At 42.7% G+C, this 24687-nt stretch overlaps 2 protein-coding genes across 5 annotated transcripts in view; both read left to right on the top strand.

Moving 5' to 3' along the window:
• Positions 1-10246, top strand: part of abhd6a (abhydrolase domain containing 6, acylglycerol lipase a) — a 28767-nt gene extending 18521 nt beyond the window's left edge. The window contains exons 3-9 of the mRNA XM_041224281.1: positions 2295-2451; positions 2794-2907; positions 4106-4238; positions 5591-5748; positions 7301-7355; positions 7782-7882; positions 8559-10246. Coding sequence (XP_041080215.1) covers positions 2295-2451; positions 2794-2907; positions 4106-4238; positions 5591-5748; positions 7301-7355; positions 7782-7882; positions 8559-8732 — 892 coding nt within the window. The 3' untranslated portion in view covers positions 8733-10246. The remainder of the gene's footprint in view (positions 1-2294; positions 2452-2793; positions 2908-4105; positions 4239-5590; positions 5749-7300; positions 7356-7781; positions 7883-8558) is intronic.
• A 7899-nt stretch (positions 10247-18145) lies between these two features.
• On the top strand, positions 18146-24442 carry rpp14 (ribonuclease P/MRP 14 subunit). 4 transcript variants are annotated; one of them, XM_041225246.1, is made up of 6 exons: positions 18157-18264; positions 20104-20212; positions 21196-21280; positions 21626-21702; positions 22245-22323; positions 22684-22842. In XM_041225246.1, the coding sequence occupies exons 2-6, from the start codon at positions 20118-20120 to the stop codon at positions 22738-22740; spliced, it is 393 nt and encodes a 130-aa protein (XP_041081180.1). In that variant the 5' UTR covers positions 18157-18264; positions 20104-20117; the 3' UTR covers positions 22741-22842. The 4 variants fall into 4 exon arrangements, with proteins under 4 accessions (XP_041081181.1, XP_041081180.1, XP_041081179.1 ...); XM_041225245.1 differs by having other exon boundaries at positions 18161-18264; positions 20101-20212; XM_041225247.1 differs by lacking the exon at positions 22684-22842 and having other exon boundaries at positions 18146-18264; positions 20101-20212; positions 22189-22268.
• The last annotated feature ends 245 nt before the right edge of the window (positions 24443-24687 follow it).

The raw sequence follows: 24687 nt of genomic DNA, 5'->3' as shown, positions 1-24687 counted from the left end.
AAATTTGTTTGACAGCCAGGCTCGCCAGTGCGGGTTGGGTTAGGATTTAGTTTTGGGTGGAGATGGTTTTGCATTACCAGAAAACAGTGTGATAGAAATATAAGTGAAATCTCCTGCTGTGACATAGGGTTTCATAGTGTTCCTTTAAAAGAATGGACAGGCTTGCCCGATGAAAAGGACATTAGTTAGAAGGCCTGGTAAATACTGATCTAAGGAGAAACAACAACAGAGACTTTTACAGAACACATCCTAGAATAATAAATGGATCTGAAAATGAATCGCACTAAAGCATAGCTGGTATGATGTGTCTCCTCGCTGTGCTGTTTGTGCAAGTGCTGGTATGATGTGCCTCCTCGCTGTGCTGTTTGTGCAGGTGCTGGTAGGATCGTGTCTCCTTGCTTTGCTGTTTGTGCAGGTGCTGGTATGATGTGAATCCTCGCTGTGCTGTTTGTGCAGGTGCTGGTATAACATGTCTCCTCGTTGTGCTGTTTGTGCAGGTGCTGGTAGGACGTGTCTCCTTGCTGTGCTGTTTGTGCAGGTGCTGGTATGATGTGTCTCCTCGCTGTGCTGTTTGTGCAGGTGCTGGCATAACATGTCTCCTCGCTGTGCTGTTTGTGCAGGTGCTGGTAGGACGTGTCTCCTCGCTGTGCTGTTTGTGCAGGTGCTGGTATGACGTGTCTCCTCGCTGTGCTGTTTGTGCAGGTGCTGGTATAACGTGTCTCCTCGCTGTGCTGTTTGTGCAGGTGCTGGTATGACGTGTCTCCTCGCTGTGCTGTTTGTGCAGGTGCTGGTATGATGTGTCTCCTCGCTGTGCTGTTTGTGCAGGTGCTGGTATAACGTGTCTCCTCGCTGTGCTGTTTGTGCAGGTGCTGGTATAACGTGTCTCCTCGCTGTGCTGTTTGTGCAGGTGCTGGTATAACGTGTCTCCTCGCTGTGCTGTTTGTGCAGGTGCTGGTATGATGTGTCTCCTCGCTGTGCTGTTTGTGCAGGTGCTGGCATAACGTGTCTCCTCGCTGTGCTGTTTGTGCAGGTGCTGGTATGATGTGTCTCCTCGCTGTGCTGTTTGTGCAGGTGCTGGTATAACGTGTCTCCTCGCTGTGCTGTTTGTGCAGGTGCTGGTATAACGTGTCTCCTCGCTGTGCTGTTTGTGCAGGTGCTGGTAGGACGTGTCTCCTCGCTGTGCTGTTTGTGCAGGTGCTGGTATGATGTGTCTCCTCGCTGTGCTGTTTGTGCAGGTGCTGGTATAACGTGTCTCCTCGCTGTGCTGTTTGTGCAGGTGCTGGTAGGACGTGTCTCCTCGCTGTGCTGTTTGTGCAGGTGCTGGTATGACGTGTCTCCTCGCTGTGCTGTTTGTGCAGGTGCTGGTATGATGTGTCTCCTCGCTGTGCTGTTTGTGCAGGTGCTGGTATAACGTGTCTCCTCGCTGTGCTGTTTGTGCAGGTGCTGGTAGGACGTGTCTCCTCGCTGTGCTGTTTGTGCAGGTGCTGGTATAACGTGTCTCCTCGCTGTGCTGTTTGTGCAGGTGCTGGTATGACGTGTCTCCTCGCTGTGCTGTTTGTGCAGGTGCTGGTATAACGTGTCTCCTCGCTGTGCTGTTTGTGCAGGTGCTGGTATGATGTGTCTCCTCGCTGTGCTGTTTGTGCAGGTGCTGGTATAACGTGTCTCCTCGCTGTGCTGTTTGTGCAGGTGCTGGTATGACGTGTTGTGCTGTTTGTGCAGGTGCTGGTATAACGTGTCTCCTCGCTGTGCTGTTTGTGCAGGTGCTGGTATAACGTGTCTCCTCGCTGTGCTGTTTGTGCAGGTGCTGGTATGATGTGTCTCCTCGCTGTGCTGTTTGTGCAGGTGCTGGTATGATGTGTCTCCTCGCTGTGCTGTTTGTGCAGGTGCTGGTATGATGTGTCTCCTCGCTGTGCTGTTTGTGCAGGTGCTGGTATGAACGTGTCTCCTCGCTGTGCTGTTTGTGCAGGTGCTGGTATGATGTGTCTCCTCGCTGTGCTGTTTGTGCAGGTGCTGGTATGATGTGTCTCCTCGCTGTGCTGTTTGTGCAGGTGCTGGTATGATGTGTCTCCTCGCTGTGCTGTTTGTGCAGGTGCTGGTATGATGTGTCTCCTCGCTGTGCTGTTTGTGCAGGTGCTGGTATGATGTGTCTCCTCGCTGTGCTGTTTGTGCAGGTGCTGGTATGATGTGTCTCCTCGCTGTGCTGTTTGTGCAGGTGCTGGTATGATGTGTCTCCTCGCTGTGCTGTTTGTGCAGGTGCTGGTATGATGTGTCTCCTCGCTGTGCTGTTTGTGCAGGTACTGGCGGCGGACGCTGGGACTGCAGGTGATGCATGCGGAGAGCGACGGGTATCGCTTCTGCTACTCGTACCGCGGGAAGCCTGGGACCCGGCCCTCCATCCTCATGCTGCACGGCTTCTCTGCGCACAAAGACATGTGGCTGACCGTCGTCAAGGTGAAGAGCAAGTGGGGGGCATGCCATGTCACAGTTTAAACAGTGAACGACCGCTTACAGAGAACATCTGAATGTTTCATCAGCTAAACCTAGATTTACAGGCTCGGAGCGCCAAGGATTAGCAATCTGTGCACAGAAGGCTTCCCTCGCTAGGCATTTTCTAGTTGAAACCAAGAATTGTTTTATCCAAAATGCAAAGCTGTAGCAACATAGAGCCACAATGAGCCATGTTAAAGTTTGGCATTAGAACCTCTCCTGACTTGGGCAGTGTTCGGGGTATTTATGATGCTGGTAGAAGCGGCCTGATTTTGCGTGGGTATAATGCTGTCCTGGTGTTTACAGTATCTCCCGAAGCACCTTCACCTGGTCTGTGTGGACATGCCAGGACATGAGGGCACCTCCCGCACCTGTGCTGAGGACTACTCCATCGAGGGGCAGGTGCGGAGGATACACCAGGTAAGCACTGTCTTGCTGTCTGTCTCTGTCTCGCTGTCTGTCTCTGTGTCTCTTTCTCTTGTCTACCTGTCTCCATGTATCTCTCTGTCTCACTGAGGATGCACTGGGTAAACAATGAACTGAAGAAGTTGATTCTATCAAATTTCATAGTCTTGATTAGAATAATATCAAATTGTCACTGGAGGATTTAGCATTCTGTACACAAGAAATCACAGTATAGAACCAGAATGTTACAACGAGAGAGTTCCCTTGAGAGCCTGCCCTCAGAAACCATCTGGAACTTGAATACTTGCGGACACAGGAGGACCTGTTATTAGCCTGTTGTAACTGAAACATGCTTGCCACAGAGAGGTGCAGCTTTTTTGTAACACACAATATTTGTTTATTGCATTTTTGTAGTGCTTCTTCTACAAAAGTATCACAAAGCACTGTACAGTACAAAGCAGAAAAAAAGAACAAACCACAATACATTTGTATAGCATGCCACACTGCCACAATCAGACCATTTAAATAACAGATTTAAATAACAGTATACACATAATACAAAAGCAGCAATTTAAAAGTTACATTAAAACCCACTAACATAAGAAAGCCATTTTATAAAAGTGTGTTTTTAGTCTTGACTTGAAAACTGTAGCGGTCCCAGCTTCCCGGACAAACTAAGGCAGAGGATTCCATGATTTAGGAGCTCTACAAGAAAAAGCCCTACCTCCCGTGTTGCTTTTGTTGACCCTAGGAATAACCAACAGCCCTGCATCCTGTGATCTCAGAGTGCGGTTTGGAAGATACATGGTCAGTAACTCTATACTGCACAGGGAGCCAGTGTAACGAGCCAGTTCTATACTGCACAAGGAGCCAGTGTAAAGAGGTCAAAACAGGGATAATATGTTCACTTTTCTTGGTTTTAGTCAGAATTCTAGCAGCAGTATTCTGAACAAGCTACAAGCAGGATACCACATGTTTTGGGATGCCAGAATAAAGTGCATTAATCAATTCTAGATGAAATAAAGGCATACATTAGTCTCTCTGCATCAGATACAGAAATAATTGGTTTTAAGTTTGGCTATATTTCTCAAATGGTATATTCGTCTCAAATGGTGTATGGCAATCATTCTATTTGCATAGCAAATTGAAGTCGTGTTTTTCTTGTGTTTAGTTTGGTGATTCCAGCTCCTCCTGTGTTTCTCTTGTGTTGCAGTTTGTCGAGTGTATCCGTCTCAATAAGAAGCCCTTTCATCTGGTGGGCACCTCGATGGGAGGGAACGTGGCTGGAGTGTACGCTGCCCGCTACCCCTCCCACCTCTGCAGCGCCTCGCTCATCTGCCCTGCAGGTCAGTGGGATGGACAGGGGCTCTGGGATACTGCTTTATACCAAGGGTGCGGCGATCAGTGGCAAGCTTGCAGCTGTTTGACATCACAAAAGCTTTGAACTTCCTAGGTCCCCACAGTAACGACAATGTTTAATTCATCAAAACAAAAATACATTTCTTAATTAAATCATTAAGGGCTGGAGAAATTCTCCTCAAAATTTGCACAAACTGACTCCCCTATAATTCAGTCCTGAACCTCAAGCTGGTTGTATATTGACTGCAGTTAAACTGCACTAATAAACACTGGCCAATTATAAAATATTGCTTTGAGGAACAGTTTTGGCCATTGCACCACTGGTGTATTTTAAAGAGTACCTGCTAGTTTTAGTTATAGTAGTGTCTTGATTACCTAATCTCAACTTCTGCCTAAGTTTTCACAGACCCTGATTAGCACTAGTCTTGAACTACCTGCTGTTACTTTAGATCAGGCAATGCAGGCCAGTGCTAAGTGGGATCTATGAAAGCACACCCTTATGTTACTTTAGATCAGGCAGTGCAGGTCAGTGCTAAGTGGGATCTATGAAAGCACACCCTTATGTTTAAGTTTTTGTTTTTTAATTAAACTCCCCTTTCAGTAATGATCCAAAGTGAATCCAGGTGTGGTTTGTTTCATATCCAACCCTTCTGCACCGATAATAAGAATACAAGGCTGACAAGCTGATCACAACCGTAGAAAGGATGGTTAACCCTGGGTTTCAGAGAGAATCAGAATGGACGCTAGTAGACGCCAATAGAGCTGCCTCCTGAACCATGTACAACACGATGGGCACTTGCATTCTGCAGCTGAATGTCATGCCCTGTCTTAAAGGGGCTCTGGAATTTGAGAGGATTTACAAAGTTTAAAAGCACAACTCTACATCAATTTACAACACTCAGACAGGCACCCAGTGAGCTGAAACAGCACTTAGTAAGCCACAATGTTAGAGTTCATTAAACATAATACAGTTGCTGAACTAAAAAGTATGTACCAGCATTGTCTCAAGATGCCAGAATAAGCAAACAGTGAATTCAAACTTTTTACAAAGTTTCTGAAAAATAGATAAATGAATTCTGAATTCAGAGTCAAACCCATGCTTTTATATAATCAGCTCGTTTCTGATGACAGAAAGGATTTTTAAAGCCCTTGTTTATTATGTTATGAAGATGAACATGTTTTATTATTGTCCACGTATACTGTGCTGTATGTTTGCTGTTTATGTTCACATACTGTTAAAATATATAAAAAGTGGCACACAATCCAGTTTATGCATAGGCATACCATAGCCGAGAACCTGCAGTAGAAACCTCTGTATAAAGCAGGTGTCTGTGCTCAGGTCTACAGATCCCCAATGAAAGTAAGCTTGTGAAGCAGCTGCATGAACGGCAGGCAACGCAGAACATGTCAGGGATCCCTCTCATCCCCTCCACCCCCGAGGAGATGGAGGACATGCTGAAGCTCCTCTCCTACGTGAGATTCAAAGTGCCACAGCAGGTACAGTAGTCTGCTTTCTTTAAGTCTGAGTAGGATAAACACAGGGCTCATTTCAGGGTGTTTAACAGTTAAATAATAAAGCCAGAAACCCAAAGGATAATCCCTCAGTCTGCCTGTGTGTACATCACACTGACAATTTGAACTGTCCTTATGACTGTCGCACTTTACTGTATATTTTCACATGTCAGCATGATTTGACATGGTTGGCTTCTTTATCATACTGATGCCCTCAGGATAGTGCAGTGTGAAATGCAGCTGTGCTTGCTGTGCCCTCAGGATAGTGCAGTGTGAAATGCAGCTCAGCTTGCTGTGCCCTCAGGATAGTGCAGTGTGAAATGCAGCTGTGCTTGCTGTGCCCTCAGGGTAGTGCAGTGTGAAATGCAGCTGTGCTTGCTGTGCCCTCAGGGTAGTGCAGTGTGAAATGCAGCTCTGCTTGCTGTGCCCTCAGGATAGTGCAGTGTGACATGCAGCTGTGCTTGCTCTGCCCTCAGGAATAGTGCAGTGTGAAATGCAGCTCTGCTTGCTGTGCCCTCAGGATGCATGTTGTCTATGGTATAAAAAAAACTATTAGGGCTGTATTCAGAATACAAGATTACTGTATACAGGTCAGTATTGGGATGTGGAAGGGGTGTGGGTAATTCACTGACCAGGAGACAGACAGGTGTATTCGGGAAACACCACACAGGTGCCCAGTTTTATTTTAGACCGGTTCTTTTTTCTCTCCGGCAGAGGGCACTGTTGACCGTGGGCTGCCTATCAACGATGATAGACAGCACCACGGAAATACCACAGCTGGTACACGAACCGCAAATGCACTCGCAGGTGCTCAAAGAAATAATAATGAAAACAGAAGGCGAAAAGAACAAGGGAAAATAAAACAGTAATAAAACTACAAATAAAAGGTGCTGCACTCGGCAGCGTTATCCCGGTCGCTGCTACCTGCACGACCCGGATCACCGTCCTACTCTCTCGGCTATCTAGCCTGCTCTTTCACAATACGCCGGGGTCTGCCCAAGGGTTCCCCGCTCTCTCTCTCTCTGTGTCTCGCTGATTCCCGGTCCCGAATCAAAGCGTCCGCACCCTTAGCGCGTCTAAGTGGGCAGACCTGAGGAAACAACAGAGCGTTATTTTATAGGACCAACAATCACCCAAGACCCGCCTCCCAGCCATTCAGAGAGGGGGAAAGTCCACACACACCCTTTCCCACCTCCCCGTGTCATTGCCATGACTCACAGGCGGCTGTTGGGCGACTGCCGCCCTCTTCCAGCAGCCCGTGAACACGCCAGCAGAGTCAGCACAGATCTCTCCCTGTTACATGGGAATATTGAGGTTTTAAAGACACATAACTGGGTATAAAGAATGATGCACTGTGCAGCACAGTCCTGGTAATAAATGTAAAGAATGATGCACTGTACAGCACAGTCCTGGTAACAAATGTAAAGAATGATGCACTGTACAGCACAATCCTAGTAATAAATGCACGAGGCCCAGAGAAACGGCACAGGTTGATGCTTTCTGACTTGTTTGTTTGTTTGTTTCTTTATTCTTCTAGATTCTGCAGGGACTGGTAGATGTTCGAATACCACACAATGATTTCTATCGTGAAGGTATGTATTTCTGAGTCCTGTTTTGAAGTAGAACTCCAGCAAAGCCTAAAGGGGTTGAAACGGTTCAAGTACTTTATAAGTAAGTGTAAGTAAATTCTGTTTGTATTCCTCTTGCATTGATGGTGTCCAGTGACCTTCCCCCAGCCCACACTAGATGGCAGAATCAGTCAGGTCTGGCCCGGTGGACTCCGTACAGGGAACGGTGTTCAGGTTTCTGGCTGTTATTACCTGTCAGAGAAGCGGTGCTGTTATTTTCTCACACAGATAGAATGAAAGATTGTATGCAGACAGGGGCTGTGTTTACCCCTATGGGAAAAGATTGAAGGCAAATTGCAATCTCCGTTATAAATATATTACACGGGCAATTTGCTCACAGTGAAAATTCAGGCCCATACACTAATCAACAAATTATTTTTTTGTTGGCAGTGTTTTTAGAGATTGTGGGTGAGAAGTCGAGACACTCCCTGCAGGAGAACATGCACTTGATTACCGTCCCACTGCAGGTGATCTGGGGGAAACAGGATCAGGTAAAACTGAAGCATTCATTTGTGATTTGAGTACTTATGAAAGGTGAGCCACACTGCAGGCAGGCAGGCACAGTGCAGGCAGGCAGGCACCGTGCAGGCAGGGTGAGGTGATGTGAGGTGAGCTGTGCTTGGGCAGGGTAAGCTGTGCTGGGATGTGGTGTGGTGAGCTGTGCTGGGATGTGGTGTGGTAAGGTGAGGTGTGATGAGCTGTGGTGGGGTGTGGTGTGGTGTGGCAGGGGCAGGGTAAGCTGTGCTGGGGTGTGGTGTGGTGTGGCAGGGGCAAGGTAAGCTCTGCTGGGGTGTGGTGTGGTGAGCTGTGCTGGGATGTAGTGTGGTGTGGTGTGGTAAGGTGTGTTGTGATGAGCTGTGCTTGGATGTGGTGAGCTGTGCTAGGGGGTGGTGTGGTAAGGTGAGGAGTGTTGAGCTGTGCTGGAGTGTGGTTATGTTTGCTGGGTTGTGGTGAGATGTGCTGGGGTGTTGTGTGGTAAGGTGTGGTGTGATGAGCTGTGCTGGGATGTGGTGAGCTGTGCTGGAGTGTGGTGTGGTGTGGTGTGGTGGGGCAGGGGCAGGGTGAGCTGTGCTGGGGTGTGGTGTGGTAACGTGAAGTGTGTTGAGCTGTGCTGGAGTGTGGTTTGTTGAGCTGGGGTAGGATTCATGCATGTTGTTTCTGGTGCAGGTTATTGATGTCTCCGGGGCGACGGTTCTAGCCAGCGGTGTTCGCGACTGCCGTGTGGATCTGCTGGAGAACTGTGGTCACTCCGTGGTGATGGAGCGGCCCCGGAAAACCGCCAGGCTCATCCTGGAATTCCTCATCGCGCAGCAGGACAGCAGCAGCAAGAAGTTCTCCTGAGCAGAGCTGCAACTCCACCCCTCTGTCTGGCCTGCCTGCAAATATTTTATATGAACAGTCTCAGATGCATTTCTCTGGTTACAGGGGTCCAGGTGCCACAGTCCCTGAGGAAAGTACTGTAGGATTTTACTAAGCCTCAGCTGCCATGTGTACAGTGTAACTGTGGAGCGTAGACAAAAGGGGACGAAGTGGAACTGACAGGACTTGAAAATCTGTTAATAGAAGGGGAGTAAGGCAAACTGCTGGGCTGCCCTGCAGACCCAAACTCCCCTTGCAACTGGAAAGGCATTACAATGGACACATCTCCTTATAATAATAATAATAATAATAATAATAATAATAATAATAATAATAAACTGTCTTCCATTTACCACTTGGCAGAACAGGACAAGAAAAAGAGGGCTGCAATATTCTCAGGGGCTACAAGTGATACCCTAAATGATAAACACACGAGTAAGCCACAAGCTTTAATATTACTTAATATGATCAGCAAACCCACAATTGCACAGTAGTAAGTAGTAATTAGACACGATTTAGTGTTTTGTTTTTCTGTATTTCAAAGCCTGCCACCTGCTGATCTTTGTAAACTACAGGACTCGCATCAGTAAGCAAGCTGCATTGGTCAAAGAGCACTGGAATCCTCCCCGCTCTGCTTTGTCAGTTGTTGTAATAGACCACGTAATAGAAAATATACCATGTAATAGACCATGAAATCTTATATTTGCATGGGAAACTTACAGCGTTAAACTGAACATGAATGCTTTTTAAGATTAGTTGATACTTATGCACTGTAGACTTTCTTACAATCCTAGTGTATATTACCATAATTAATATCTTAATTTATATATCTATATGGAGATAGGTAAATAATTTGGGGAGGGGAAAATAATATAATGTAATGTTGATTTGTTACTGCATTTAAAAAAAAAAAAAGTTATAATAATAATAATAGCACCCTCTGCTGGATCCAGACCGTGTTGTTTCGAGGACTGGCAAGTGCAACCCTGTATGTCTCTGGTAGTACTCTGAAGAAGCAGTAGATTGTGTGTTTACCTCTTCAATATGCAATATGTATATAGACACTTTGATTGCTTCTCCACAAATCTGAAACCATTGAAATATTTAAGCAATACTTTTGAATGCTGCAAAAAACCATAGGTAATATAAAACAGTGCTCACTAAGATGACACTATTTCACGAAGGCTGTGTATAACAAGCCACTCATGAAGCCTCAGAATTCTTTATGTACCTGTAGGATTTTCTGCAATAAACTGCTGTGTGTATTACTATCACACCCTGATGAAGTGCTGTGTGTATTACTGTCACACCCTGATGAACTGCTGTGTGTATTACTGTCACACCCTGATGAACTGGCATGTGTATTACTGTCACACCCTGATGAAGTGCTGTGTGTATTACTATCACACCCTGATGAAGTGCTGTGTGTATTACTATCACACCCTGATGAACTGGCATGTGTATTAATAAGTTAATTGTCATTAAACTCGGTTGTCCTGTAACTATCACATATGAACATGGATTATAGTATCACACCCTGGAGTCTGCAAAAATATATGCTGGGAGAAAAAGGACATTTATACCTTGCTTTGGCAACTTATTTCTCAGACCAGAAACACACTCCACAACAAGAACTGGCGGATGAAAACTGAGACGCTATAGTGGTCAGTATATTTATTAATAAACAAACAAAGAAAGATTGAAACAAAACACAACACTGAAAATAAAGGGCACGTTGGCCAAACAAACACAGACAAAACACAAAACGGACGTGGATGAACCCAACAAACAAGTACTGTGCTGGTTTTCAGCCAGCCTGCTGTAGCACTTGCTATATGATTTTAAATTAACTCTCCTCTCTCTCACCCCGTTCTCCACTCACCGAACACACAACCCAGAGTGAGTGAAAACATGCTGCTTTTATGCAGCTGTACCGAGACTCGACTGCTAATCAATCATTCAGTTGAAGTCTCGGTACAATTGCACGTGAATTAATGAAGTGCAATTTCCCGTGCTCACATATTATTACACTTTACCTGCACGTGAAGTACTGTGCAATCCTTGTGCGTAAATACAAATATACACTTGAAACACTCATGCTCGTAACCCATATTTATATCCCGTGTATTTTATACATAAACACCAACATTAACACACTTCATACAACATAAAACACTAATAAACACAAAAGGACGGGATACTCCGCCACAGACAGGTACTGACTTTTTTTTCTACATTTCACCGAAGTGTGGGGAACTATAAATTCAAAGTGAAATGGTGCTTTTGGCTGGTTTACTTTTGCTGCACCAATACCCTGAAAACACGTAAACTACCCTTGCTGTATAGAGAGTGTGGCAGTGTGTGTTATGAGTATGCAATCTGAAACAAAAACACATCTTCAATGTGAATAAGCACCACGTACTAAAAAGAGACAAGCCATTTAAAGTGGAGATATCAAAAACACAAGCCAAGTTTGAAGAAAGAATTGGGCCAACCTTGGCCAGCACCAAGCAAATAGGCACAACTATCAAAGCGGTGGGGGCAAGGCTGCCCAATTGCTTCTGCTGACTTGGCTTGTGTTTTTCATAAAAACATGTCACAGGGGACTGTCACTCTGATGCTCCTTCTAGTGTTAGAACCATCCTCTAAGGACTAAGTTACTTAAGGGACAGTACTTATAAACTTATAAACTTATTAAATATGGCTGTATTAGTATTATTGTAAACTGGGCTGCTTTATTATTATTATCATTATTATTATTATTATTATTATTATTATTATTATTATTATTATTATTATTATTATGCTACGACGATGCAAGTAAACTGGTCAGACAACACAACCTGCGTGGACCTTAATGGAATTTCTGGGAATTACCTGAATGGACCGATGTGGGCTACATAAAGTCTACAGTATAATGTATGACCGGGTTATGGCGAAAACAGTAAGCTTGTCTCATGAGATTGACATAGTTCAAACTGGACATAGGAACCGACCACACAAACGTGTGGGTACTCCTTTGAAACCACTTGGCACGATACCTACTTGTACTGTGTAATTATCCTTAAAGATTTGCCCAATACAATTACTTTTGTAATGCTATTAAAGACTTGCTGTTTCCCCTTTACTTGTGCCATGGGACCCATTGGCCGCTCGGATAAGGGGCCCGTGACAAAACAATTGAGGCAACCTTAGCCCAGATCAAGCAGATAGGCACAATTGGAAAAACAGATCTAACTTGCATGAAAAACACAAGCCAAGTCAGCAGAAACAATTGGGCAGCCTTGCCAATTTGCTTGGTGCTGGCCAAGGTTGGCCCAATTGTTTCTTCAAGCTTGGCTCAGAACTTGGCGTTTGTTCACATTGAAAATGTGTTTTTGTTTCAGATATATTTTGCATGTTAAAAGTTATGTGTGCAGAAGTATGTATGTTCAATGGAAGTATCATGTAATAGCAACTGTTTGTAAATTAAATATGACATTTAAGCGATTAAGGACAAAAATGCTTGCATTTGACCAGATTTTTTGGATAAATGCATTAGATTTCCTTATTACAAAAACTACATTATGTAAACATCTGGTTTATATTTCTCTTACTGTTTGACAGGTAATTTTTTTTTTTTTTTTTTTTTTACATTTCACCAGTGTTGGAAACTACATTTTAAAAGTGGAATGGTGCTTTTGGCTGATTTAGTTTTGCCTCTCCCCATACCCCGAAAGTATCCGTGCTGTATAGAGAGTCACTATCAGTTCTCAATGACTTTTTATAACTTGGCGTGAGGAACTACCGTTCCTCTTAACAAGGCCTAATGGGCCGTCCGTATATATCGAAGGGCAAAAATGTTTTAGTTTTTTAATTAAATATCCCTTTGCCAATAAAGTAGTCCCATTTATACCTTTGAACACACTAAGTTAAGCCAATAAAGGCAGCTTTTTTTATCCTTCTGTCTTCCAGTTCATTTAATTATTCTTCATCCAAATCATTTTGTCTACTTACTACTGTGGGATTTTTTGCACGTAATTGGTCACGCAGTTTCAAAGATGGCTACCGTCTGAAACTTTAACACTAGAAGCACTGCGTCAATCATTTTGGCGGTTTTTGGTTTTAAAATGTAATTTTCTCCAGTCGTGTAGCACATATGGGGCTGCACATTTATGTACCTTTCTGTCCATATGTATTAAATATTCTCACAAAGCATGAAACGCGGGAGTGCAGAAATAATGGAGATATATTACATTATACCTAAAAGCCCCGGGAGCAGTCACATTGATGGCCACACAGAAAACAATTGTATTTTGATTATAGAGAATTATTATTTTTATTTACCAGTCCGCAATGTGTTTAGCTGTAATTAGAACCATTTAAAAATGCAAGTCATGAAAGATGTACCTCTGCTCAGAACGCTTCATCAGTCAATTACCATTGGGACTAGTGGAAAAAAAAAACCAGAGACTGTGGAGTTTTACAATGCAACAAAATATGGAGTTGATGTTTTGGATCAGATGGCATGGAAGTATTCTGTGAAAGCTGGCTCCCACCTGTTCAGGTGTTTTTTAATGTATTGGACCTAGCAGCCATCAACTCCTGGGTACTTTACAAAGAGTGCATGGAGAAGAATTTACCAAGGAAAGAATATATATTTCAGTTAGCAAAGGAACTTCGTAAGAAATATTTGGAACAGATGGAGACTGCCAAGCGTGTGCCCACAGCTGAAGTTGGCAACCTCGCTGACAGCCGCAAGAGACGCCAGTGCCAGGTTGGCAAGTGCAATAAAAATAAAACTTCGGACAGCTGTGCCCTGAGCACAGCTCGTCTCACTTTCCACTGCCAGACCTGGATTATAAATACTATTTATAATCCAGGGCTGGCAATAGAAAATGAAACAAGCAATATGATTGTCGAGCAAGGTTAGTAACAGTTGGAATCTCATCACATTATTAGAAATCACTGGGCAGCCTCACAGAATTTACAATACAGTAACCATCTTGTTTATACTTACAGTAACAACTAAAACTCAATGACCCACTACCTGAAGATATAAATATCTCAGAAGAAGCTGAACCACAAAAAAAAAAACAAAGTAGTAAGTAGACATGCCGATTTGGATGAAGAACATTTCAATAAATTAGAAGATTGCAAAATGGAAAAAATACAGAAAATGACAAAGTGTGCAATTGCCCTGTTTTAGGACATGCACATCTTAATCAAATCCTAAGGGATTCCTATGGGAATGTAAGAGATGACCAAGGGGAAGAATATAACATTTCAAGCTACATTAGTCTCCGAGCTGGAATAAACTGATATATAAATGAAAACAAAAACTGGCGAATCTGCCAACAAACACACCCTGACTCTATCACTTCAAATAATGGATTTGTAAGTGTAATAGCAGTTGGTAAATGTTACAGGAAAACACAAAAAAAAACCCTTCCACCCATTATCCACCCCTTTCCGACACAGACCTTGGAAAATGAATGAAAGCTGCAGCTCTGTGAACCGAACAGGCTCCAGGCTTGGTGAGGAAGGTAGATGTAAAGTATTTTCTTAAATCTGAAGCTCTGGACTGTTTAATTTACGCGCTCTGTTTAAAAGTAAAACAGGTATAAAAGGCACTGCATCTCCAGCAACGCCCCACTCCTTGTTCGCTATATTGATCACATACCTCTTCAAAAGTAGGAGGAGTGGCAAACACTGTTGCAGCAGCAAAGGTCATTCAAAATGATCTAGACAAGATTCAGAACTGGGCAGACACATGGCAAATGACATTTAATAGAGAAAAGTGTAAGGTACTGCATGCAGGAAATAAAAATGTACATTATAAATATCATATGGGAGATATTGAAATTGGAGAAGGAATCTATGAAAAAGACCTAGGAGTTTTTGTTGACTCAGAAATGTCTTCATCTAGACAATGTGGGGAAGCTATAAAAAAGGCTAACAAGATGCTCGGATACATTGTGAAAAGTGTTGAATTTAAATCAAGGGAAGTAATGTTAAAACTGTACAATGCACTAGTAAGACCTCATCTTGAATATTGTGTTCAGTTCTGGTCACCTCGCTATAAAAAAGATATTGCTGCTCTAGAAAGAGTGCAAAGAAGAGCGACCAGAATTATTCCGGGCTTAAAAGGCATGTCATATGCAGACAGGCTAAAAGAATTGAATCTGTTCAGTCTTGAACAAAGAAGACTACGTGGCGACCTAATTCAAGCATTCAAAATTCTAAAAGGTATTGACAGTGTCGACCCAAGGGACTTTTTCAGCCTGAAAAAAGAAACAAGGACCAGGGGTCACAAATGGAGTTTAGAAAAAGGGGCATTCAGAACAGAAAATAGGAGACACTTTTTTACACAGAGAATTGTGAGGGTCTGGAATCAACTCCCCAGTAATGTTGTTGAAGCTGACACCCTGGGATCCTTCAAGAAGCTGCTTGATGAGATTTTGGGATCAATAAGCTACTAACAACCAAACGAGCAAGATGGGCCGAATGGCCTCCTCTCGTTTGTAAACTTTCTTATGTTCTTATGTTCTTATGTATACTAATAAACCCCGTGTTCGTTGTATTTATCACATACCTCTTCATGGTGGTGCATACTGATAAATCATCTCCTGATCACTATTTTATAACCAAACTCCTCAAGAATGCGATTCAAGTCATTATTTTATTACTATCACATCTCAAAAAGCTCTGCAAATGTCTGTGATATTCTTTGAGCGCTGGATGCAGAAGCAGCTATCTTGTTTGTTTATACTGTGTTATGTCTGTGGTGAAGAGACTATGTGTATTTCTCAGATCTGCCCCTCCCTTTTTTCTCAGCTTCTCTCGGCTCCTGTCGGTCTCACTCAGCCACTGAAAGGTTTTCTCGGCTTTTTCCTGAGAAAAAATGACTAGAGACCTGTTTGACGTCTTTTTGCGGACCGTAAAGGAAAAAAAAATTGTAATGTCGGACCTGGTCTGACACAGCACCTGGATAGGGTCAAGACATGCGATACGCGTTTTTTTGTTTTTATACAGACTGAAATCATGTCGCATTTGTAAATATGGGCACTTGCGTTTAAGGGGCGATGCAGCATTTTTGTGCCTAACCCACTCGTACGCACTGACTGGGCTGGATGGTGACGTCAGGCGTTTTTGCAAACACTGTGGGGAGTGTCAGAAGCCCGTCCTACGAGCTTTATTGGTGTCATTGCCCCTAGTGGAAGCTCCGTTTTACCGTGTAGGAATGGATATAGATGGACCGCTAGAGCAGAGTGCCTCAGGTTACACACACCTATTGGTCATTTTGGATTACGCTACGCGTTATCCCGAGGCCATTCCCCTCCGATCTGCGTCCTCTAAATCGGTTACCAATACAGACCGACCAAGGCACCAACCTTATGTCCTGGCTAGTCCGCGGAACATGTAAACTTTTGGGGATTATCATTAGGACGTCGGTTTTTCACCCTCGGACTGGTCTCGTGGAGTGTTTTAATAAGACCCTCAAAAACATGTTGCGCTACTGGGACCAGCAGATTCCTCTCCTTCTCTTTGCTATCAGAGAGGTACCTCAGTCTTCCACAGGTTTTTCACCATTCGAGCTGCTGTATGGGCGGAGATCGATGAGCTGCTCAGACTGGGTGTAATAGAGTAGCCCCAAAGTGACTGGAACAGTCCAATTGTTTTAGTGAATAAGCCGGGTGGGTCAACTCGAATTTGCATTGACCTCAGGCGAGTTAATGAGAAATCGAAGTTTTACGCTTATCCGATGCCCCGGGTAGATGAGTTGCTGGAGCGTCTAGGCACAGATCATTTTATGACGACACTGGATTTAACAAAGGTGTACTGGCAGATAACCCTGACCCTAGAATCCAGAGAGATGATGACGTTTTCGACTCCCTTCGGGTTGTACCAATTCAGGACCATGCCCTTTGGGTTGCACGGAGCACCAGCCATTTTCCAGCGGATGATGGGTTGCATTTTGCGGCCCCATCAGCAGTACGCCGCTGCCTACATAGGTGACGTGGTTATCCATAGTGAGGATTGGCTGAGTCACCTGTGTAAGGTACTGACAGTACTGCAATCCTGGGCTCACTGCTAACCCAAAGAAATCTGCCATTGAGACGAGTGAGCCAGACCGCTGATTGCTAAGGTGAAAGCCAAAATCCAGGTGCGCGTATTCTTGGGACTACCGGCCTATTATAGGAAGTTCATCCCGAGCTTCACCACGCTTGCTACTCCCTTGACAGACCTCACTACAATTGTGGTAATGAAATTAAACAATTATTAAGAAGAGAATCATTTTGGATTTTTAACTAAAAAACTATGGAACCTTACGGACTAAATGAAACTGGATTTGGGCAAATATCTCTGAATTAAAATTATGGTTTAAAGAATTGTCCTTTTTTAGTCTCGAAGTTGATTATAACCTTCTATCTGCTGTAGAAGACATTTGTATGAGTTTTGCATCATAGATTAGCCTAAATAGTGATCTTAGTATGAAAATTATACAAGCGCGTTCTTTTGTACAGCGGTATCGGCGCTATCCTTTAGTGCGAGAGGTCCTGGGTTCGCGTCCGCCCTCCGTCTGTATGTGGATTGCCTCGCCCTGTGTGAGGCGCCTGCATGCGGGAACCGATTTCGCTACAATATTTTCAAGGTTAACAAAATGTAATATAAATGGGCGTGATATGCAATTACATTTTCAATCGACATTTGGTTAACATTTAGCAAGAAACCAGCTATTGCAAATATTGATTTAACATTAATTTAAAATGCAATTGTATGTTCATTAAATATGAATTTATCTAGTACAGTTGTAGTCTAAAGGGGACTAGCTAGGTGTTTGACCTTGCGTGTCTAACTGAAAAATGTGCCCTGGTTTGGTCTGTTGAAAAGTTGCAATCCTATGTCATTTTGGAGTATAAAAAAACAAAACACAGAAAGAGAAATTGCTCCTGCAACAATGGGCTCCAAATAACAACGTCAATAAAAGTGTATTTTGTTATTATTACTAACATTGTTAGTGTCTTATTGAAATTAAATAAATAAATAACATAACATAACAAACTCTATACTGTATTACTAATACATTTAAGTTTTACAACGTATGCATTTTAAAATAATTGCACACTTCACTCTTACATACTGTTTATTTATTGTATGTCGAGAAATGCCACAATCAATACGGAACAACAGAGTACACAAGACAACTCCATCAAAGGTATTATAATCGCGCCGCTTGCCTTGTCAAAGGTAACAGGGCAGAATGCTGACGTTAAGTGTGTCCCAAAGTGGGCACTTTTCCTATGCGTCCCACACCCTAAACTGGCGACGAATGGAACTACACTACATATTTTTAGGGGATAGTGCACAGGAAGCGATTTGAGACAATCTAGCTAGTTCTATATGTCTATGGAAAAAACCAGCGCTCGGTACTGTATATTACAGAGTCACGGTGTTGGGTGGGAAGAGTCCTTTTGCTACACCAGAAGTATTGTGCCTCCGTAGTGCGTGTATTTTTTCAGCACCCATAAAGGTCAGTTTTGAGCAAGCGAAATGGTACTTTATAAACACACATTCCCTGTGAAATGGTACTTTATAGTTGCCCGGGTATTTTGGTGTAAACCCGGCGCCTTTTGTTATTTTCTCTGAAATACGTCTCAATATATTGTAATGTAACTATGACAGATGATATATTTTTAGATGTGCTGTTGAATGTTTTGCAAGAACGATACATGACTCTTTTAGAAATGTCACAATTATAATGTGTTTGTATCAGTTTGCTATAGACGATGCATAGTGTTGTACATCGGAATTAGTACGCGTTGTTTAAAATGTCAACGCTAGTGTTGTGCAACTAAACTAATGTTTGATCCTTGTGGATTGTGTTGTTTTAACCTCAAGCCCATTTAACATCGGATTTGGTTACGTGTCACTGTTCCATTTCTTCCCCGGCCATGTGCGAGTTGATCAGTTTTTTATGTGACCGATCACATTGTGCGAGTTTAACGATATGGAGCGCCATTTGTGCCAAAATGATCCAGCCATCAATTTGTCAATTCATGAATTGGTCCATTTGTCCAACAGTTAGTTCATAAATTCGTTAGTTCATACAATATTTAAAAATGTATTTAATTAATTAATTTGTCAATTCATAAATACGAAAGGCTGTACAGACTTTAGTGTGAAACATTTGGCCTGTGCTTGACCTGCAAATTTCAACCAGACGAACTTCCCAACAAACACACTTCCAACTGTCGATCTCGCACTGTGTGAAAACACTGCCACCTTTCTAGCCAAGGGGAGCACACTAACATTTTAACCAATGAAAATCCAGCCTCACTTGAAAACTGTTTCAGCAAATAATATTGCAGTTTATAGAAGATATTTTATTTAACAAGGTACTCGACTCTGCTGATTTGCAATGGAGACTTCCGTCTCACTGCGCGCAAAGCATTGTGGTATATAGAGAGTTAGGCAAAAAATGTAAGTAAATGTAAGTGTACGAAATGTTGCTGGTTTTAGCCACCGAACGGGACAATGGTCAGAAAATAACATTTTTCATAATTACGTATTGTCATAATTTGTTAATATTGCTGTTTTCTTCAAAAGGCCTTGGGCAAATGTGAAATCTACTTCAAAGTTTGAAGCATTTGTTTAACACGGCGAAAACCAGCACAAACCAGCAACATTTCTTACACCTCCATTGACTCTCCATAGAATTTTTTTTGCCTAACTCTGTATACCACAATGCTTTGCGCGCAGTGAGATGGAAATCTCCATTGAAAATCAACGGAGTAGAGTATCTTGTTAAATAGGATATCTTTTGAAACACCATATCTAATGAACTGCAGTATTATTGGCTAAAGCAATTTTCATTGAGGCTGGATTTTCATTGGTTAAAATATTAGTGTGCTCCCATTGGCTAGAAAGGTGGCAGTGTTTTCACACAGAGCCAGATTGACAGCTGGAAGTGTGTGTTTGGGAAGTTTGCAGGGAAGTTCGTCTGGTTGATTGGAAATTTGCAGGTCAAGCACAGAGCAAATGCTTCACACTAAAATCCGTACAGCCTTTCGTATTCATGAGACAAATTAGTTAATAAATTATTAGATGAATTAACAAGTTTATCAATTACTGCATGAATTGATGAATTTATGGATGAATTGCCGGACAAATTTGACCAATTGATGAATTGACAAATTAATGGCTTGATAGTTTTGGCACAAATGGCGCACCATATAACAATGTTGCATTCTTATGTGACTGATCTCAAGGTAGTTTTTAAAATTTGTTGTAGTGTTTTTATATGAAATATGCACAAACCTGTCAAAAACATGATACAACTTTAGTGATCCGGAATTATGCATTTCAGCAGACTGCATACATAGCATGAGGCGCCATGACACGAAGGAACCAGAGACTGCGAGTTATGAGAGGCTTGTATTCAGAAATGCCTCTGATTATCATTACATGAAGATCTCACTGTGAGTATGGAAACAGCCTTACCAAACTGAGCAGATTTTGAGGAGGGCTGCTGCTGATTCATCACAGAATAGGTCCACTATTTCTGCATGAACACAGCTGAAGTCGCGGCCAATGTAGTACTAGAGCCCCATGAAGTGGTTGCTTTTTTAAGTCTTGAAAAAGTTAATGACCAAAACATTATTGCAACAAGCGCACCCTCCCTAGATGTATTGTCCCTGCTCTGAGATAACAGGGCGCACCCTCCTAGACTTACTGCCTGTCTGTGCCAGTGTCCCTGCTCTGAGATGAGAGGGTAACCCCCCTAGACTTGCTGCCTGTCTGTGCCAGTGTCCCTGCTCTGAGATGAGAGGGTAACCCCCCCTAGACTTGCTGCCTGTCTGTGCCAGTGTCCCTGCTCTGAGATGAGAGGGTAACCCCCCTAGACTTGCTGCCTGTCTGTGCCAGTGTCCCTGCCCAGAGATGAGAGGGTAACCCTCCTAGAATTACTGTCTGTCTGTGCCAGTGTCCCTGCTCTGAGATGAGAGGGTAACCCTCCTAGACTTACTGCCTGTCTGTGCCAGTGTCCCTGCTCAGAGATGAGAGGGTAATCCCAGGTGTTGTCACAGTTATGCTCTAGAATGCCAGTTCAGTTTTACGCTTTAGGCCTGTCTATTGCTACTGTGTCAGAGAGCAGATGTTCATGTTGACAGGCTGCTTTCAGCTCCAGGGCAGTTTTAGCAGTCATGAAAACAAACTTGCTCTCCACCATGTCTTTTGGGGCTTGCTCCTTCCACTTTGTGACAGTAAGAGGATATATACATATTTTATTATTATTTATTTATTAGCAGGCACCCTTATCCAGGACAACCTTATAATTGTCTTCCTTTTCATTGATTTGTGGGGAGAAACCCCTTTTTAGCACATGCATGTTCTTTACTAAAGTAGGTACAGTGTAACTGCCAGTTGAGTATCTCTTCAATTTCATCCAGTGTTTTCATTCCAGTGTATTTGAAGGAGGAAGCATTCGTCTCAGTGCTGCCCATTTCAAGCAGTTAATCATTTCTTCACTCAGGGAGCTGTATGGAGAGGTATGCACACACATACATTAAATATGACAGAATCATTCTCCTTTGTTCAGAATGGGTACCATGGGAGCGTGTGCTTGAAAGAAGCGTTTGCATGAGGGAGAATTCATTCTGACTGAAATCAGCACTCTGAACAACAATAGGCTTGGTACAAAAGAGAGATTATAAGATTTTAATCTGGTGCTTTAATTTTGTAATATTAATATAACACAGATTTTTTGTTCCAGATATGCATATCAATTGTATTTGTGTTATACCAAAGTAAATTGGCACGTAGTTACAATTTATAAAAATAAATTAAACAAAGCTGCTACTCATGCCTTTTTCTTTCTGATAACATTCCTGCAGATTGGAGCAGCCTTACCGTTTGATGTTTTAAAATTTGAAGAGAACACCTTATCTGCAGTGCTGAGAGTATACAGCAGGTAAGGATCATTTATCAGCTGTGCTGAGACTGTACAGCAGGTAAGGGTAATTTATCAGCTGTGCTGAGAGTATACAGCAGGTAAGGGTAATTTATCAGCTGTGCTGAGAGTATACAGCAGGTAAGGGTAATTTATCAGCAGTGCTGAGAGTGTACAGCAGGTAAGGGTAATTTATCAGCAGTGCTGATAGTGTACAGCAGGTAAGGATAATTTAACAGCAGTGCTGATAGTGTACAGCAGGTAAGGATAATTTATCAGCAGTGCTGATAGTGTACAGCAGGTAAGGATAATTTATCAGCAGTGCTGAGAGTGTACAGCAGGTAAGGGTAATTTAGTGATTCAGCAGCAACAAAAACAACATGGCTTTACCGTACCTGTTTGTGATTTACTTTGCTCTCCCTCACCTTTTCTGGTGCTTTACCGCACCTTACTGTCATTCTGTATTCCACAGTAAATAATAATGATTGCTGAATTTTTGTCGTGAAGGGCTGTGATTAGCAGGCTGCACAATAGGCTTTCTTCCTGGTTTTCTCTCCTGGCAGTGGCCTTGTGAGACTGTGGAGCGCCCTCACGTTGCTCGGGTGGTATCAGAGTCAGCCCTGTGGGGTCCGCGTAGTGCAGGTAAAGAGAACCACAAGCTGTGCACTTCCCACCAGGGATCGCATTGCGTCTTCCACTAGGGAGCTCATTGTCTCTTTGTGTTACACATTACCATGTTCTCATCATGCACATACACAGGATGCTAGTTCATGGACTTTGACAATTCCATATGGTAGCATGTTTATGTTTTTTCAGATTTTTGATCCAATGAAACTGTATGTTTAGATTCTAAAGTAGATTGTTCCATTACAATTGTTGATTGAAATTTTTTGTTACAGATGAAGCCCTTTCATTAATATGCATATGTATGTTTTACAGATTAGCCTTAGCCATAACAGGAAGCAAGTCTGTATGTCACCCTTCCTTTTCTTTGTTTTGTAGGTCACACCATTTCTTTTAGCTTTGTCTGGTAACAGCAGAGAACTAAAGCTTGACTAAACTGCATGCGAGTTCAAGAGACCCCGCCATGACCTTTACTTGTAAAGGACTGAACTTTAGAAGTTTATATTGCCTCTCGCAGAGGCTTCACCCAGCACAGCTCAGAGTTTCCAGAGACACATTACAGTTACAGAACCTTCACCAGAGACACATCCATGTTGGGGACAGAGCCGAACTTACCAAGGCTTTTACAAAGAGTGATATTACAGCATTCTCTGAGTTAACCGGCGATGCAAACCCGCTTCACCTGGATGATGATTTTGCCAGAACAACTCAGTTTGGCAGGCCGATTGTGCAGGGTGTGCTGATCAATGGACTGATCTCTGCGGTTCTGGGTACTCAAATGCCTGGGCCTGGAAGCATCTTCCTCTCTCAGGAAATCCGCTTCCCAGCACCCCTGTACCCTGGGGAGGCAGTGCTAGCAACAGCGGAGGTCACACATATCAGGAGATCCTTCGCCTGGATTTCTGTTTCATGTTCAGTAAAAGACAAAATTGTTATGGAAGGAGTGGTAAAGGTAATGGTGCCGGGTGTTAAACAGAGTTAGACAGAAGCTAGCAATGAAGTCAGACTGAAGGCAATCTGAACGCAGTGATCCTTCACAACACCTGGCAATCTGAACGCAATGATCCTTCACAACATCTGCAGTCTGAACAAAGGTAGTAACAAGCAGCAAAATAGCAACACTTAATTATATTCCAAATTAGTTTTTTAAATAACATTGACGGTTTTATTTTCCTTGCACAAAAAGAATGAATTTTGATCATTCAATATGAACTGTATTTGTAAGATAAGTACCAGTACCGTTGGAGTGATGGTGGCTGTGAATTTTGCCCTAGATTAGTTTTCATAGAAAATGTAATACTATAAGAAAATTACAATTCTTTGACAAACAATTTACCTAGAAGCCAATTAAGACATTAAGAAAATCTGCTAGTGAAAAAGTTTGTCAACAGATTTTATCAAGATTCTTCTGGTATTACTACAGCTTGCCTGTGCTTACACTTGCTGAACGTTGAGTGGAAAATGTGTTCAACTTAATGATGTGTCCAATAATAAAACAATAAGTAGAATTTCAATTGGAAATCATGTGGATTGTATTATTTTATACAAACACTGTTATCAGTCCAGCACGTCCTAGGAAAGATAACAGTCTTTTCAGGATTTCTTATCAATGGAAATGTGTTAGAAGTTGTGCAATTTACTGAATGCATGAACATGGTGAATAATGAATTGGGTGCATGTGGATTGCTGTTCTCTATAGCATCTAAAGTAGCAATCACAAATCCAAGCAGCTGTTTCTTCACTCGTTTCACTTGGAATGGTAAATTATCCTGATCCACACCAGTGACCCTCCCGATTGTCCGCACCTGATTTCTGTGGAGATCGCAATCTGAATTATCGGTTTGTGCAGCGCTGTTGAAGAGGAACTGCCTGTCCGTGCATTAATGAGTCTGCAGAATACATGGTCACGTTATGAGCTTCTCCTCCAACATGCTGTACCTGTTTTTTCACAGTACTGACATTTGTAATGTGGTGATCATGTTCCTGGAAGGGATTTGTACAGTAAGTTACTTGTGTACCCTGCTGTTGAATGGGCACATGGGAGCAAGGCGATAATTAAATGATGCCTATTCAACTGGCACTGTGAGCTGCTTCAATTTCCCCTGAGTTTGTAAAAATGTGTAATCTGGATTAAAATTACCAGATTTTGTAATCCTATATTTTGTGATTGAGATTACTTTTGTCTGGATCGACACAGATCTGTCATTTTCCTACATCTTTATTCGACACAGCACACACACACACACACGTTTAAAAAATAAAAAAGGTGCTGGACATCATGTAAATAAATTGAAAACATAAGAAAGGTTACCAAGGAGAGGAGGTCATTCGGCCCATTTTACTCATTTGGTTGGTAGTAGCTTATTGATTGCAGAATCTCAT

This window comes from Polyodon spathula, chromosome 23 (genome assembly GCF_017654505.1).
Source record: "Polyodon spathula isolate WHYD16114869_AA chromosome 23, ASM1765450v1, whole genome shotgun sequence".
In the NCBI taxonomy this organism is placed as follows: domain Eukaryota; kingdom Metazoa; phylum Chordata; class Actinopteri; order Acipenseriformes; family Polyodontidae; genus Polyodon; species Polyodon spathula.
Note: the sequence above shows the minus strand (reverse complement) of the source record. Positions and strands in the feature narration are given on the sequence as shown.